General features: G+C 44.0%; 1 protein-coding gene across 1 annotated transcript in view; it reads right to left on the bottom strand.

Moving 5' to 3' along the window:
• The window catches only part of LOC140739659 (adhesion G protein-coupled receptor E3-like), a 95,347-nt gene extending 89,905 nt beyond the window's left edge, over positions 1 to 5,442 (bottom strand). The window contains exon 1 of the mRNA XM_073068033.1: positions 5,028 to 5,442. Within this exon, the coding sequence (XP_072924134.1) occupies positions 5,028 to 5,442 (415 nt within the window). The remainder of the gene's footprint in view (positions 1 to 5,027) is intronic.
• Positions 5,443 to 18,985: the final 13,543 nt, after the last annotated feature.

Here is an 18,985-nt window from a genome sequence, read left to right as displayed (position 1 = left end):
TAATAAGAGTGAATGTAACCCTAGTGTTTACAAAGGTCGCAAGATAAAACAGGAACTCATAGACCAGTTAGGCTGACATCAATGACAGGGCACTTGAAGAATGACTAAATTGGGCAACCTCAATGGAATCTGTACAACATGAGGATGCATAAGGGAGAAGCAGTGGATGCAGTGTATTTAAACTTCCAGAAAGCTGGTGCTAATATCCCACAAAAATTAAGTCAACATGGGATGAGGGTAAGGTGCTGATCTAGATAAAAAAATATTTGGCCCACAAGAAACAGAAATAAACATGGTTTCCTCTGAGTGGCAGTCACAGGGTTAAGTACCATAGGGATCATTGTTGGAACCCTAGTTACTTACCATAAATTAATGATTTGAATGAAGGAGTTAATAGTACTTTCTCTAGTTTTACAGATAACACAAAGCTGGGTGGGAATATCAGCCTAGAGGATACAGAAGACTCAAGGTTCATTAACAGGTAGAGAGGTGCCTAGATACTAGGCTGATGCTGTACAACATGAATAATTTGAGGTAATCCATTTTGGGGGCAATATATCAAGAAGGCAGATTATCTGAATGGTGGAAAAGAACAGTTACAACAGGATCTGGATGTCTTCATGCAGATGCAGCGGGTGATAGGTCAGAAAATGGTTTGTTCAGCTTTGTTACAGGGAATTTGAGTACTAAAAGTAGAGATTTGCAGAACCGTGATGAGCCTGCACCTGGAGTATTGTGTACAGATCTGGTCTCCCTATCTGAGGAAGGTTGTTCTAACTATGAAAATAATTCACCAAAGGTCCACTGGACAGATTCCTAAGATTACAGGGCTGATGCCTGGAGAGTTGTATCAACTAGTGACATACTCACCAGAGTTTAAAAGAATGAGAATGCTAACAGGCCAGGAAGATAACGCGCAGTATGAATGTTCCTGATGGCTCAGCAGTCATAGTATAAGAATTTATTTATTTAAAACAGGGAGGAAGAGAGATTCCTTCTCTGAGAGAATGCTGAATCTGTGAAATGTCTCGCTGCAGAAACAAGTTGAAGCCTAAACATGAAATATATTCCAGGTTAGATTTTTCTTAGGGCTATGGGGATCAAGAGGAGAGGAAGCAGGAATGAGGCACTGAAAGTGAATGATAGGTCATGATGATATTGAATGGCAGAACTGACTTACAATCCTGTTTCTGTGTTTCTGTGATATTTGTCCCAAAATCACTGTATAAATGTATGTGTTTGGACACCACAGCCTCCCATTCATTTCAGAATCAGGAGATTCTTTAGTTGTGAATAGCCCAGAAAAATAAGTTGTTTATTTCTTTTTCTGAGCTTTGGCTGACAGCTGCAGGGAGAATGAATGGTAAAGAGATTCTTTGAGTGAAAATGTTGTACTCCAACTCACCAACACAGCCATTAATATCCTGATAATTGTATCCATTCGGACACGGTGGGGGTATAGCTTGAATCCTTATGTGACTGAAGTAAATCACTAAAAGAAACCAGAAAAAAACTTGGTAAGAATCCATTTCATACTTCATTCCACTCCTACAGAACTACAAAGAAGGAAAGGAAACATGGTTAATGCTTTAACAATTGACTAAATTTAGAGAAAAGCTCTGTGACTCTGCAAAGATGTAATCAATAAAATTACCTAGAGCTGTTTGATGCCTGATTCCTTGGGAATTAGTTGTAATGAGTTCATCAGGTGCGTGGCATGCCAGCATCTTCATGAAGGTTTACCAGCATGTTGCTGGGACTCAAGGGACTGAATTATGGAAAGAGAGTGAGCAGGATGGAATTTTATTCTTTGGAGAGTAAGAGAATCAGGAGTCTTTTCACCCCGGTGCAGAAACTCATGAAAATCATAGATAGGATGAATGCATATAAGTTATTTTTCACAGAACTGAGGAATCAAGTTCAGGTGACATAGGGTTGGGGTGTGAGGGGAGATATTTAAGAACACAAGGGGCAACTTTCTCACAGAGTCCATGTGTGAAATGAGCTGCCAGAGGAAGTGCTTGAGGCAGGTACTTTAACAACAGTTAAGATGCACTTGGGCAAGAAAGGTTTACAATGATATGGGCTGACCACAGGCCAGTTGGTGGCATGTTGACATAAACCAGCTAGGTTGAATAAGATCACAACCATAATATTCCCTTGAACATCGCATTTAACCTTGAATGGGAAGTATAGCCATAGTCATTCAGCAATGGTTTAACCTCTTGGAAATTCTACTAACTGCATCAATGACAAAACCTCCATTTCAAAGAGAGCAATGACTGAACCGATTCACCAAAAGCTTTTCAAGAATATTTAGCTGTAGTTATATATTCCAGCATTGCTTGCAGTACCTAAAGCCTGAAATATTTATACTGTAATATTGTTTAGGTGTCTATGGCAATAAGGTTTCTTTGTCTAAGTAAGCAAAGGAGAGGTTTGGAATAACATGCAGTTTCAAGGGGAGAAGTATTCAAGGCTACTGAAATAGCCTGAAACAATGACAAATTCATTAAAATAGAACCAACCTTTGTTTCTTTAATCTACCACTGGATATCTTTTATACTTATACTTTACTTTATTATCACCAAACAGTTGATACTAGAGCGTACAATCATCACAGCAATATTTGATTCTGCGCTTCGTGCTCCCTGGAGTACAAATCAAAGTAAATATAATAAAAATTTAAATTATAAATCATAATTAGAAAATAGAAAAGGGAAAGTAAGGTAGTGCAAGTCAGGTCCAGATATTTGGAAGGTATGGCCCAGATCTGGGTCAGGATCCGTTCCACAGTCTTATCACAGTTAGAAAGAAGTTGTTCCCAAATCTGGCCGTACGAATCTTCAAGCTCCTGAACCTTCTCCCGGAGGGAAGAGGGCAAAAAGTGTGTTGGCTGGGTGGATCGTGTCCTTGATTATCCTGGCAGCACTGCTCCGACAGCGTGCAGTGTAAAGTGAGTCCAAGGATGGAAGATTGGTTTGTGTGATGTGCTGGGCTATGTTCACAATCTTCTGCAGCTTCTTCCGGTCTTGGACAGGACAACTTCCATACCAGGTTGTGATGTACCCTAGAAGAATGCTTTCTACAGTGTATCTATAAAAATTAGTGAGGGTTTTAGGGGACAGGCCAAATTTCTTCAGCTTTCTCAGGAAGTAAAGGCACCGGTGGGCCTTCTTGGCAGTGGACTCTGCTTGGTTAGACCAAGTCAGGTCATTTGTGATATTCACCCCGAGGAACTTAAAGCTTTTGACCTGTTCCACCTGTGCACCACCGATGTAGATGGGGTTGTGCGGTCCACTACTCCTTCTGAAGTCAACAACCAATTCTTTCGTCTTGCTGATGTTGAGGGATAGGTTATTGTCTTTGCACCATGCCACCAAGTTCTTAATTTCCTCTCTGTACTCAGACTCATCATTACCCAAGATACAGCCTACATTTGTGGTGTCATCAGCAAACTTCTATATTGAGTTCGATGGAAACTTGGCTACACAATCATGGGTGTACAGTGAGTACAGCAGGGGGCTGAGTACACAGCCTTGTGGGGCACCAGTGCTCAGAGTGATTGTAGAGGAGAGCTTGTCCCCTATTTTTACAGCCTAGGTCCTGTCTGTGAGGAAGATGAAGATCCAGCTGCAGATCTGAGTGCTAAGACCCAGGTTCCGGAGCTTAGGAATCAGTTTTTTTGGAATGATGGTATTAAAGGCAGAGCTGTAGTCGATGAAAAGGAGCCTTACATATCCGTCTTTATTCTCCAGGTGTTCTAAGGAGGAATGTAGTGCCAGAGAGATGGCATCTGCTGTTGACCTGTTGCTCCGGTAGGTGAATTGCCAAGCATCAAGGTTGACCGGTAGGTTATGGTTGATGTGTGCCATAACCAATCGCTCGAAGCACTTCATAGCAGTTGATGTCAGAGCCACAGGTCGATAGTCATTCAGGCATGCCACCTTGCTTTTCTTCTGCACCGGGATTATCGTTGCCTTCTTAAAACACGAGGGGATCTTAGACTGAAGCAGGGAGCAGTTGAAGATGTCAGCAAACAGTCCAGCTAGCTAACTTGCACAGGCCCGGAGAACCCATCCCGGGACGCCATCTGGGCCCATCACCTTCCTTGGATTTATCTTCAGGAAGGCTCTTCTAACGTCTTCCTTGGTGACGATGAATCTCGATGCCACCAGGTCCAGTTCATCCAGAGGGGGCGGGATGCTCCTCTTCTGTTCGAATCTTGCGTAGAATACGTTAAGTTCGTCAGGAAGAAAAGCGCTACAGTTATTGATATTCCCAGCCTTTTCTTTGCACCCAGTGATCTCATTTAGACCCTACCATAGTCTACTGGCATCCCTTTGGTTAGCCTGGGCTTCCAACTTGGCTCGATATTGCCTCTTGGCGCCCTTAATGGCTTTCCATAGTTCACGCCTGGATTCCGTGTAGCGACTGGTATCCCTGGACCTAAAAGCCGCAGCTCTAGCCTTCAAAAGGGAGTGGACCTCATAATTCATCCAAGGTTTCTGGTTAGGGAATACCCAAATCGTCTTGCGAGACACACAGTCCTCTGTGCATTTCCAGATAAAGTCCATGACAGCTGAGGCATACTCATCGAAGTTAGCTGCCGAGTCCTTGAATACTAACCAGTCCACCGACTCAAAGCAAAGGACCTCATCCGTTTCCTCTGTCCAAAGCGACACCACTTTTTACACCGTGACCTCCCGCTTTAGTTTCTGTTTGTAAGGTGGAAGGAGGACTATGGCCTGATGACCCAATTTTCCAAAGTGAGGTCGTGGGATGGAGTAGGATGGTGGGCAGAGGGACCTTAAAGCCCCTCCCCTTCAATCTGACCAGCAGCCCAGCTCTTTTCCCACGCTTCCTCGGTAAATAGTGCATCTTTCCAAGTTTCCATCGATGCAGTGTGTTGTTGGCAGCTCTTTGAGGTTGGTGGACGCATCCTGCAGGGATTAATCGGCGGGTCGCGTCGTCCGGCACTCCAAGTCAGGCCAAGTGACAGGGGAGGCTCTGCTGCCACTTCCAACTGCCGGGGGCCTGGACTGTCGATCGGGTTGGGCCCCGAAGCCGACACTTAATCCCAGAGGGCCAGGCTGCCGGCTGAAACAAGTCCGTGAACAGAGTCACGGTTGTGGAGGCTTCCGCTCCAGCCGAGACCCAGGCTCGATTTCCGAGGTTGGCGGCAGAGACCTCACTCCCGGCAGCTGTGGATGGCCACCAACGGACCAGGCCACGCTGATCAGGTCCGGGTCCGGTCCGGAGTTGAAGAAGCAATTCTGGCGTGTCGATGATCTCCATCTGGGTCAGTAGCTTCGCCAGGGTGTTGTTGATCTTGCTAGATGTAGCAAATTGGAGGTTTAGAAGGGTTTCCTGGGTATAGGATAGTGTAGAGGGCAGTTTGCACAGGAGAACACGCACAGAGTCACCAGATACCGGCGCCATCTTAAACAAAGTGCCTGTTGAGTTTGTAAGGTGGATTTTGTAGACAAAAAACTTATCCAAACAGCAGAATAATGTGCACAGAACATAGAGAGTATAGCACAGGTCCTTAGGCCCAGAGTTGGGCCAAACCAATTAAAGTAGTAACCAATGGCCAACCAAACTAATCTCTTCTGCTTGCACAATATCCATATCATTCCATTTTCTTCACATTCGTGTGTCAATTTAAATTTCTCTTAAAAGGCTTTAACCTATCTGCCTCTACCATTACCCCATGCAGTGCATTCCCAACATGCACTACTCTCTGTGTAAAAAACTAGCCCTTACATCTCCTTTGACATTACTCCCTTTCACCTTAAATGCATGCCCTCTGGTCTTAGACATTTCAACCCTGACAAAATGATACCATCTGTCAACTCTATGCCTCCTGTAATCTTATAGACATCTATGTGATCTCCCCACAGCCTCTGCACCCTCTCTAAAGCCTTGAAATCCTTCCTATAATGGAGTGACCAGAACTCTATGCAATACTCTAGATGTGACCTAACTAGAGTTTTATGAAGAGCTGTATATACACTGAGGAATGGACAGTCAACATTTCAGTTTGTGACCCTTCATCTGAGTCCAGATTGAAAGCTTTCAAACTAAAATGTTGATTGTCCATTTTCTCCACAGATGCTGCATGACCCACTAAATTCCTCCAGTGTTTTCTATGTTGCTCCATATTCCTGCATCTGTAGCCCCTGTGTCTCCATGTAGAGTGATGGATAAATCACTGAAAGAATGATCTTGAGTATGGACAAAAAAATCACATCATAATAAGTGGAGTTGGAAAAACATGAATTCTAGAAAAGGTGATCCTGAGGCTGCTTAACCATAATGGTTAAGACTTACTTAGCCATTTCACCAACATTCTTCAGAAAAGGAAATATGTCCCTCTTACCTGTGTTGGCCCCTTGTGACCCCAAATCCTCTGTTATGTGGACAATCTTAGATGCCTCCTAAATTCAGGGGCAAATCATGATGAAAAATAGATATTGACTACACAGTGACATCCAATTGATTTGTAAGTAGTAGAAAAGTAGATCTTAAAGGTGAGGTAGTAATTTAGATTAGACGTTGGCTTTGTGGGAGAGGCCAGAGAGTACTAGTACATACAGTAATTGCCTCTCTGATGGAGGCCTATGTCTAGTGGTGTGCTGCAGGGACTGGTGCTGGCTCCAATGCTTGTTTCTCATCTGTGGTTGTTTATCATCAATGATCTGGATGATAAGGTGGTTAACTGGATCAGCAAGTTTGTGGACAACACCAAGACTGAGGGTGTGGTGGACAGCGAGGAAGATTATCAGAGCTTGTAGTGAGATCTGGATCAGCTGGCAAAATAGGCTGAAAAATGGCAGGCGGAATTTACTGCAGACAAGTGTAAAGTGTTGCACTTCAGCAATGTAGAATAGTCTATGTTCAAAGCCTTCCCCGGTCATGCCCCCTAACACTTTCCCCTCTATATTGATATTTGCATTGGCACTGTTTTGTGCACCTAGGCTGTGCTTGCCAATTTCATCAATTTTGCCTCTAACTTCCATCCTGCCCTTCAATTCACTTGGGCCATCTCTGACACCTCCCTCCCCTTTCTTGATCTCTCTGTCTCCATCTCTGGAATCAAAATATCAACTGACATCTTTTATAAACTTACTGACTCCCATGGTTGTCTTGACTAATTTTTCTCACACCGTCTCCTGTACAAATACTTTTCCCGTCTCAGTTCCTTCGCTTCTGCCTCATCTGTTCCCAGGATGCGGATTTCCATTCCAGGACATCTGAGATGTCCTCCTTCTTTAAAAAAATGGGGTTTCACTCCCTTTGCTATTGATGCTGCCCTCACTTGCATCTTCTCCATTTTCCATACATCTGTGTTCATTACATCTTTCTAGTGTTGTAAAGGTGATAGAGACCCCCCCTTGTTCTTACCTACTGCTCCATCAGCCTCCACATCCAACACATTATCTTTTGCAACTTCCACATCTCCAAAGGGACCCCACCACTAAATGTATCTTTACCTCCCCCACTTCACTTTCCACAGGGATTGCCCCCCCACCCGCGATTCTCTTGCTCATTCGTTCCTCCCCGCTAATCTCTTTCCAGGCACTTAACCGTGTAAACGGCCTAAGTGCGACCCTGCCCATACACCTCTTCCCTCACCTCCATTCAGGACCCCAAACAGACCATCCAGGTGAGGTAACAGTTTATCCATGAATCTACTGGGGACGTCGATGGCGTCCGGTGCTTCCTTTATGTTGGTGAGACCCTTTGTAAATTGGAGGACCTCTTTGTCAAATACCTCTGCACCAGACACCAGAAGCAGGACTTCCCAGTGGCCAAGCATTTTCATTCTGATTCCCCTTCCCTTTCTGACATGTCAATCTATCTTGTGCCAAGATGAGGCCACCCTCAGGGTGAATGAGCACTCGTTATATTCTGCCTGGATTCCCTCCAACTTGATGGTATGAATATAGATTTCTCCTTCCGGTGAACAAAAATTCTCCCCCCCCCCCCACCTTCTATTCCCCACTCTGACTGTTTGCTTCTTCTCACCTGCCTATTACTTCCCCCTGGATTCCCTCGCACTTCCCTTTCTCCTAATGTCTGCTCACCATCCCTATCTCTTCTCCAGCCTTTGGCCTTTCCCACCAGCTGGCTTCACCTATCACATTCTAGCAATCCTCTTTCCCCCCCCCCCCCCCACCTAATTCAAGCATCTCACCCCTTCCCTCTCAGTCCTGCAGAGGGATCTTGGCCCAAAATGTCAACTTTTCCATAAATGCTGTTTAAGCTACTGAGTTCCTTACAAACAAGAGAAAATCTGCAGATGCTGGTAATCCAAACAACAAACAGAAAATGCTGGAGGAACTCAGAAGGCCAGGCAGCATCTATGGAAAAGTGTATAGTTGACCTCCACCCACCCTGTTTGTATTACAAACCCATGGACTCTCACAGCTACCTGGAGTATACCTTATCCCATCCCTTCTCTGAATTTCTCCATCTCTGCTGCATCTGCCCTCAGGATGAAGCTTTTCATTCCAGAATGAAAGAGATGTCCTCCTTCTTCAAAGAAAAAGGCTTCCATTTCTCCATGATCAATACCACCTTCAGCTGCCATCTCCTCCATTTCACACACGCCTGCTCTCACCCCATCCTCCTGCCAACCTACCAAAAGGTGTCCTTTTGTCCTCACCGACAACCCCACGAGCCTCCATGTCTAGCAGATAATTCTCCGCAATTTCCACCATCTCTAACGGGATCACATCACCAAGCCCATCTTTCCCTCCACCCCACTTTCTATTTTCCATAGGGATCACTCCTTACATGACTCCCTTCTCCATTTGTCCATCCCCACTGATCTCCCTCCTGTCACTTATCCTTGAAAGCGGATACTTTCTGCCCCTACTCTTGCTCACTCACTGCCATTCAGGGCCCTAAACAGTCCTTTCAGGTCAGACGACACTTCACCTGTGAGTTTTTTTGGGGTTATTTACTGTGTTTGGTGCTCCCAGTGCTCCTGTATGTTTGGTGCTCCTCTATATCATTGAGACCCAATGTAAATTGGGAGACGTTTCGCGAACATCTACACTCCGTCCACCAGGCAAAGTGGGATCTCAGAGTGGCTGTCCTTTGTAATTCCACTCCCCATTCCCATTCCACTATGTCTATCCATGGCTTCCTCCTTTGTCATGATGAGGCCACACTTAGGTTGGAGGAACAACACTTCATATTCCGTAGCCTCCAACCTGATGGTATGAACATCGATTTCTGAACTTCTGGTAATGCCTCCCCTCTCCTCTTTCACTATTCCCATCCCGTTTTCCTTTCTTACCTTATCTCCTTGCCCGCCCATCACCTCCCTCTGGTGCTCCTCCCCCTTATCTTTCTTCCATGGCCTTCTGTCCTCTTTTATCAGATTCCCTCTTCTCCCAAGGGGGAATCTGATTCTCCCTGTATTTCTTTCACCAATCAACTCCCCAGCTCTTTATTTCATCCCTTCTCCTCAGCTTTTTCTCTCCAGTCCTGTCGAAGGGTTTTGGCCCGAAATGTCGACTGTACTCTTTTCCATAGATGTTGCCTGGCCTGCTGAGTTCCTCCAGCATATTGGCTGTGTTGCTGAGTTCCTCCAACATTTTGTGTGTGCTGCTTGTTCCACTGAGGTTCAGTGGGACTACAACAAGAGGTCACGGGTTAAGGGTGAAAGGTGAAAAGGTTAAGGGGAACTTCTTTATGCAGAGGGTGGTGCGAGTGTGGAATGATCTGCTGGTGCAAGTGGTACGTACGAGCACAAGTTCAACGTTTAAGTGAGGTTTGGATGGTATGGGGATGTGGGGTGTATGGAGGGCTAAGTATTGTTAACAGTTTTTGGCCCCATATCTCAGAAAGGATGTGTTGTCATTTGAGGGAGTCCAGATGAGGTTTATGAAGATGATTCCAGGAATGAAGAGGTTAATGTATGAGGAACGTTTGGCAGCTTTAGGCCTGTACTCTCTGAAATGTTGAAGAATTAGGTGGGAACCTCATTGAAACTGAATGAATGTTGAAAGGTCTAGACTGAGTGGATATGGAGAAGATTTTTCCTATGGTGTGGTATCGAGAACTAGAGGGAACAGCCTCAAAATTGAGGGGTGATCCTTTAGAACTGAGGTAAGCAGAATTTTTTTTTTAGTCAGTGGGTAGTAAATCTGTGGAATGCTCTGCCACAGAATGTGTTGGAGGCCAAGTCTGTGCATATATTTAAGGTAGAAGTTGATCATTTCTTGATTGGTTAGAGCATCAAAGGATTTGACAAGAAGGCAGTTATTTGGGGTTGAGTGGGATCTGGGATCAGCCATGATGGAATGGCTAAATGGCCTAATTCTGCTCCTATATCTTATGGTCTTATGGTCTGGGTGCGGATCAATTGTGTGCAGGCAGCTTAAATAGTTCGGCACAGACTATTTGATCTGAAGGGCTTGTTTCTGTAATATAATTTTCTCTGCCTATGAGTCTAAAGGCTGCACAATTCATCATTGCTTGCTGATTCCCAGAGAGGGAAAAAGCAAAGAATGTTAAACATAGAAGAGTACAGAACACGAACAGGCCATTTAGAAACATAGAAAATCCATAGCACAATACAGGCCCTTTGGCCCACAAAGTTGTACCAAACATGTCCTTACCTGAGAAATTACCGAGGGTTACCTATAGCCCTCTATTTTTCTGAGCTCCATATACCTGTCCAGGAGACTCTTAAAAGACCCTATTGTATCTGCCTCCACCACAATCTCCGGCAGCCCATTCCATGCACTCACCATTCTCTGTGTTAAAAACTTACCCCTGACATCTCCTCTGTAACTTCTTCCAAGCACGGTAAAACTGTGCCCTCTCATGCTAGCCACTTCAGTCCAGGGAAAAAGCCTCTGACTATTCACACGATCAATGCCTCTCATCATCTTATACACCTCTACCAGGTGAACTGTCATTCTCCATCGTTCCAAGGAGAAACGGCTGAGTTCACTCAACCTATTCTCATAAGGCATGCTCCCCAATCCAGACAACATCTTTGAAAATCTCCTCTGCACCCTTTCTATGGTTTCCACAATGTTTCGACAATTTGGCTCACCATGTTGCTAAAAAGCAAATCAAAGCACCCAAATACTAATCCTTCCTACCTACTCCATGACCATATCCCTCTTTCTTACATCTACCTGCCTACCTAAATGTATTTGCCTCTACCACTACACCAGGCAGTGCATTATGGACAGCCGACTCTCTGAGTAAAACATTTACCCCTCATATTCAGATTGAACCTACCCCCTCTCACCTTCAATACATGCCCTCTGGTATTTGACATTTCAACCCTGGGTATCAGATACTCTGTGTCCACTCTATCTATGCCCCTCATACGCTTGTTAACCTCATTCAGATCTCCCCTCAGCCTTCTAAATTCCAGTGAGTACAGACCCAGAGCTATCACACGTTTCTCATATAATAACCATTTTTTTCCTGGAATCATCCTTGTGAACTGCCACAATGATGTGGAAGCGAGGAAGTCCACCCCTCCTCCAAATGACCAGGTGCTGTGTCTCACCGTGGCTGATGTGAGGAGAACCCCGTGCAGGGTCAACCCACGGAAGGCTGCTGGACCAGACAATCTTCCTGGCAGAGTGCTTAGAGGATGTGCAGACCAGCTAGCAGATGTTCTCACTGACATCTTCAACATCTCCCTGAGTAGCGCCATTGTTGCAACGTGCTTCAAGGCCACCACCATGGTCCCCGTGCCGAAGAAGTCTTCAGTGTCCTGCCTCAATGACTACCATCCCATTGCACTCACATCCATCACCATGAAGTGTTTCGAGAGGCTCATCATGAGGCACATCAAGACCCTGCTGCCCCCCTCACTGGACCCCCTGCAGTTTGCGTACCATCCCAATCGCTCAACAGATGACGCCATTGCCATCATCCTCCATCTGGCCCTAACCCATCTGGACAAAAAAGACACATACGTTCAAATGCTGTTCATAGACTTCAGTTCAGCATTCAACACAATCATTCCTCAAAAACTAATTGGAAAGCTGAGCCTACTGGGCCTGAACACCTCCCTCTGCAACTGGATCCTAGACTTCCTGACTGGGAGACCTCAGTCAGTCCGGATCGAGAGCAGTATCTCCAACACCATCACACTGAGCATGGGCCCGTCCCCCCCCCCCCACCAGGCTGTGTACTTAGTCCACTGCTGACCCACGACTGTGCTGCAACACACAGCTCGAACCACATCATCAAGTTTGCCAATGACACGACCGTGGTGGGTCTCATCAGCAAGAATGACGAGTCAGCTTACAGAGAGGAGGTGCAGCAGCTAAAGAACTGGTGCAGAACCAACAACCCGTCTCTGAATGTGAACAAAACAAAAGAGATGGTTGTTGACTTCAGGAGGGCACGGAGCGACCACTCCCTGCCGATGGCTCCTCGGTAGAGATTGTTAAGAGCACCAAATTTCTTGGTGTTCACCTGGCGGAGAATCTCACCTGGTCCCTCAACACCAGCTCCATAGCAAAGAATGCCCAGCAGCGTCTCTACTTTCTGCAAAGGCTGAGGAAAGTCCATCTCCCACCCCCCATCCTCATCACATTTTACAGAGGTTGTATTGAAAGCATCCTGAGCAGCTGCATCACTGCCTGGTTCGGAAATTGCACCATCTCCGATTACAAGACACTGCAGCGGATAGTGAGGTCAGCTGAGAAGATCATTGGGGTCTGTCCTCCCGCCATTACAGACATTTACACCACTCGCTGCATCTGCAAATCAAACAGCATTATGAAGGACCCCATGCACCCCTCATATAAACTCTTCTCCCTCCTGCCATCTGTGAAAAGGCACCAAAGCATTTGGGCTCTCACGATCAGACTGTGCAACAGTTTTTTCCCCCAAGCCATCAGACTCCTCAATACCCAGAGTCTGGACTGACACCAACTTACTGCCCTCTACTGTGTCTATTGTCTTGTCTATTACTTATTGTAATCCCTACACTGTTTTGTGCACTTTATGCAATCCTGGGTAGGTCTGTAGTATAGTGTAGTTTTTGTACTGTTTCATGTAGCACTATGGTCCTGAAAAATGTTGTCTAATTTTTACTGTGTACAGTACTAGCAGTTATCGTCGAAATGACAATAAAAAGTGACTTGACTTGACTTCATCCACTGCCTTGCCTTCGTCAACTCTATAAGATTGGTTAGCCATGAATTACCACACTCAAAGCCATATTGACTATCCTTAGTCAGTCCCTGTCTATCCATATACTCATATCTAGAACATCTTCCAGTAACCTTCCAGTAACTTTCCTACTAATGATGCCTGGCTCACCAGCCTATAGTTTGCTGGTTTACTTCTAAGAGCCTTTCTTAAATAATGGAACAACATTATCAATCCTCCAATCCTGCGGTACCTTACCTGTCACTAACAATGTTTTAAATATCTCTACTAGGGCCCCTGCAATTTCCTTTTACTATTAATATATCTGTAGAAGCCCTCAGGGTTCTCCTTCGCTCTGTCTGCTCGAGCAGCCTCTTTAACTCCTCCTAAATTCCTTCTGAACTGTTATCCTGTATTTCTTACGGTCCTCAAGTACCTAATTTGTCTTCCTATATCTGCTATACACCTTTTTCTTAAACAGGGTCTCAATATCTCTTAAAAACCTGTTACCGCTGCCTTTTATTCTGACGGGAACAAACAAACTCGGTACTCTCAATATTTGACTTTGGAAAGCCTTCCACTTACCAAGCATCCCTTTGCCATAAAACAATCTATCCAGACCACACTTGGACAGTCCTTGGGTGGGAAAGACTTGGAGGAGAATAGGCCAAATGCAGGCAAATGCAATTAGTGTAGATAAGCTGTAGGGTCAATATTGTTGAGAAAGCTGAACCATTTTTACCAAATCTACTCTTAATTGTATTTAGCGTATTCTCCTCCAAGTCTTTCCTATCCAGGGACTGTTCAAGCATCACTTAAAGATTGTAATTGCATCTGCTTCTACCATATTGTTTCAGGTAACCAGCATCTTCTGTGTAAAATACTTACCTCTTAAATATTCTTTAAATTCCTCTCCCTCACCTTAAATCTATTTCCTTTTGTTCAAGACTCCATAGCCCTGTAAATAAGATTATGTCTATCCTCTCAATCACTTATAACTTTATAAATCTCTATAAGGTCATCTCTCAGTCTTCAATGAGAGTAAAGCCAGCCTGTCCACTCTCTCCTTGTAATTCTAGCCCACTAAGCCAGACAATATCCTGGGAAATCTCTCCTGCATTCTCCCTATTGCTACCACAATCCTTCTGTAATGTGGCATCCAGAAAGATGCACAATAGTCCAATGAAATATAATCGATGTTTTGTACAACTGCAACATGGCATCCAAACTTGTACACTCAATGCCTCAGCCCATGAACACGTGCATGCAAATACTTACAAGGGGTCCTGGGGTAAAAGTACCACAGAGAAGTTTTATCAAGAGAACATACAGATTTCCCGGTGGTCTGGAATCGGTCGTGTTTAAGATGTGTTTCCTTCAGTCACACAAGGAATCATCCTTGAGTCTCAACAAAAGCGGCCTGGTGTGCTGAGCAGTCAGAAGTGAGCCATTACATCAATTAACTAGCAAAACATGTAGGGTTCACCACATTTTCAACATCCTCTGGGTGTAGAAGGTGCTGCTGTTACTGACAGAACAGAGAAATCCCTTTGACTGGCCATCATGCACATTTAATCTACTCCCATCTGTCTGCATGTAATCATTATCCCTCTGGTTCACATGTGCGGCTAAATGTATTGGCTTTCGCCACCTCTCCTGACAGCACTTTCGAGGTACTCACTACTGTTTGTTAAAAAACTTGCCCCGCAGTCACTTTTAAAGTTTTCCCTATCATCATAAAGCTATGCCCTTTGGTATTTGACATCTACACCCAGGAAAAAGACTTTGTTCTATGTATGCCTCTCATAACATGATAAACTTCCGTCAGGTCTCCATTCAGCATGCAATGCTCAAGAGGAGACAACCCAGTGATAATTAACAAATAATTTCTAAGCATTCACACCAACACATTGCCCAGACAATATACATGTCATGTGAATTCAATTTATTCCAATGACAAAGTACGATCAAATAGTTTTTTAAACTTTCAATTCAGTCTAAAAATTTCTTATATTCATAAATGGGATATTACAGTTCAAATTGACCACTTTGTGAATGATTTACAATAAGATACAATCAAAATGAGAGGGAGAACTGCTTAAAGTGGCCTGTGTACAGCAGCTGCCTGAGAGCTGTGGGCTACTCGGAGATTACTCATATCAGCATTTATTGCCTCCCAGTCACTTTCACCATGGTGCATATGAAAAGGTTGCTATTTTCAGTCCACAGTTCAGACCGCTGGTGGAAACATTCACATATTAAATAAAAACTGCGGAAAATGGAGTATGCAGAAATGCTGTGATCTTAGTGTGAGGTGCTGGAGAAAAAATATAAAAAATAAAAAATAATTAAAAAAAATAAAAGGGAGCATGAAGGAGTGAAGAGAGAAAAGAAAGCCTGAAAGAAGCAAAGACATAAACATTCACACCAAAGATTGCAGAGCCATGTCAAAGTCTAATTATCTAATATATTTTAAGAGAAAAGGAAGAAATAATTTCTTAAACAGATGAGGCAAAGGGAATTGTATTCTTATGAGAGTGACAGTGAGAGAAAGGTCAAACAAGAAAATATTCATTCATACAGAAAAAAGTACTAACTTTACATGTCTAAAAATGGTAAAACACTGTTACAGAGTAATATTTCTGAGATCAATTTCACTTAACATACCAAGCATAAGGTAGCTGTATCCCAGTTGCATTGTGTTCTCAAAAGTGTTGAACTGTAACTGTTCAGTGGTAATCTCACTCAGGCACTGTTCTCTTCCTTTTCATACTACTGAGATCATTTAGCAGAACTTCAACAGATGAAGTCTCAGACACACCCAAATAGGGGAGGAGAGAAACCCAGCTTCGGCCTGCCTCCCACGCTCCACAACCTATTAATCCATTGATTTTAAATCTACGTATGAATTCAAATCTGGAGTATACCCTTGAGATCCTACAACATCTGATTCTACTCATATGCTCCGAATTATAGAAATCCTTTGTTGGCAATACTTATTTTCAAAATCTGCTTATTGCATGTGTTACGAAGGATGAACAACTCTGATGGGCAGAAGGGTGCAGAGTGGCCCATGCCCCCCCCCTTTTTGGAGAATCGCAAATCGCTACTATTTCGATGCTGCTAACAAGGAAGTAAGAAAGACAAAAGGAAATCTGCCAGGGCAGTTGTTATTGATAACAGCTCATGAAAGAGAATGAGAGAGAGAGACACAGCTAAAAGGTACCCCATGGTGGAATGCCTCCTACTAACAAAAGAGGAGCGGAACCATTGATGACTGCTATTGTCTTTTGGAGAAGGATTGTTTACTTGGTACTGTTCTATTCATTGAAATCCCTCAGGGGACAGCCAGAGTGGGCTGGTTTGATGGGTTAAGTCATTCAAACCTGATTGACACCTGAGACCCCGTGAGTGGGGATAAAATCGAGGTCTGGGGTGACACCCCTCAGATGCACCAGCAGAAATGCTAGTGAGCAGCAGAAACCCACAAGACAGTGTGGGACATCGGAGACCGAATGAAAGGTCGGTAAATTTTAACTCTCAGTGTTTATAGCGAGACCAGTGGGGGCTTGTGTGTGTGTCCACCCTTGCCTGGGTGACGAGTCCACCATGGAAGAACGGTCTAGCTAAAGGACAGAGGGGTCACACTTGAATGGCCACAACAACGACACATCGACGGATCGAAATCGTAAAGGAAGGTTGGCAAAGACCATGGCTGTTACTGTTCGCGTGCTCTCTTTCTCTAGTCTCTCTCTCTCCAACAATTGCAACACATCGACTGACAACTACCGCAGCCTGCATGAAATGAACTGAACTTTATATTTCCATCTGACAATTCATTATCCCCTAGACAACGATAGAGCTTGTTTTATTACTGATTATTATTATACCCGCACTTTTAGGTTTAGTATTGCTAACGTGTATTATCTGTATATTTGCATTGATATTGATTTGTATATTTTTACTAATAAACACTGTTGAAAATAGTACCACCAGACTCCAACGGACACTTCTATCTTTGCTGGTAAGACACCCGGTTACGGGGTACGTAACACATGATAGATGATTGATTAGATATGTGATTGAAGTGCATTGAAATGAATAAAAAGTTTCATAGAACATAGTACTGGAACAGACCCTGCAGCCCACAAAGTTGTGCCAAAACAGTTAAAAAGCAAATAAAAAAAACCACAAACACTAATCCCACCTACCTACACAATGTTCATATCCCTCCATCTTCCACACATTCATGTGCCTATCTAAATATCTCATGTATTTGCCTCTACCACCATATCAGGCAGCACATTCCAGGCATCCCCTTTGAACCTACCCACTCTCACCTTTAACGCACGCCCACTGGTATTAGACATTTCTAACCAGGGGAACAGATACTCCTCTCTACTCTATCTATCCCTCTCATACTCTTATAAAACTCCGTCAGATCTCCCCTCAGACATCACTACTCCAAAGAAAACAACCAAAGTTGATCCAACTTTTCATGATAGCACAAACCCTCTAAACCAGGCAGCGTACTGATAAATCTCTTCTCCACCCTCTCCAAAGCCTCAGCATTCTTCCTATTGTGAGGGGACCAGAACTGTATTCAACACTACAAATGTGGCCTAAGCAGAGTTTTAGAAAGTTGCAACAATACCTCCTGACTTTTGAACTCAATGCTTGCATTCCAAAAGCCTACCGAACTGGAAAGATTCTTGCCTGGATAAAGCAGTGGCAGATTGGCAGGAGGCAAAGGGTGGGAATAAAGGAAGCCTTTTCTGGTTGGCTGCCATTGACAAGTGGTATTCTACAGGGGTCTGTGTCAGGACTGATTTCTTTTTACGTTATATGTCACTGATTATGTTGATGGAATTAATGGCATTGTTGGAAAGTTTGTAGATGACATGAAGATAGGTGGAAGGGCACGTAGTTTTGAAGGAGGAGTGAAGCTTCTAAAGGACTGGGACAGATTGGGAGAATGAGCAAAGAAATGCACATGGAATACAGTATTGGGAAGTGTATAGTCATGCACTTCGGTAGAAGAAATGAATGGGTTGACAAGTTTCAAGTGCAAAGGACTTGGGAATCCTTGTGCAGGATTCCCTAAAGGTTAATTTGCATGTCGAGTCTGTGGCGGGGAAGGCAAATGAATGTTAGCATTCATTTCAAGAAAACTAGAAAATAAAAGCACAGATGTAATTTTGAGAATTTATAAAGCACTGATAAGGCCTCACTTGAGGTATTGTAAGCACTTTTGGGCCCCACCCTTTAGCTTAGAAAAGATGTGCTGAAACTGCAGAGGCTTCAAAAGAGGGTGACGAAAAATGCAGTGTTTGATGGTTCTGGACCTGTGTTCACTGGAATTCAGAAGAATGAGGGATGACCTAATTGGAACTTATCAAACGGTGAAAGGCCTTGATAGAGTGGATGTGGAAAGGATGTTTCCTACGGTGGGAGAGTCTAAGACCAGAGGACGCTGCCTCAGAATAGACGACATCCTTTCAGAATGGAGATAAGGAGGAATTTCTTTAGCCAGAGAGTGATGGATGCCAAGCCTTTATGCAGATTAAATGCAGAGAATGATAGATTCTTGATTGGCCAGTGCATGAAGGATACAGGGAGAAGCCAGTAGATTGGGGCTTGAGGGAAGTTGGATTAGTCATGATGAAATAGCGCAGCAGACTCAATGGTCAAAAGGCCTAGTTCTGATCTTATACCTTACGGTCTTAAAATGTTTTTGACCTGTGTGGCCACTTTCAAGGAGCTATGAACTTGAATCCCAAGAACTCTCTGCTCAGTAACACTGTTATGGATCCTGTCTTTAACAATGTACTGTCTC

Source organism: Hemitrygon akajei, chromosome 16 (genome assembly GCF_048418815.1).
Source record: "Hemitrygon akajei chromosome 16, sHemAka1.3, whole genome shotgun sequence".
NCBI classification, from domain to species: domain Eukaryota; kingdom Metazoa; phylum Chordata; class Chondrichthyes; order Myliobatiformes; family Dasyatidae; genus Hemitrygon; species Hemitrygon akajei.
This window is presented reverse-complemented; position numbering and strand designations above follow the sequence as displayed.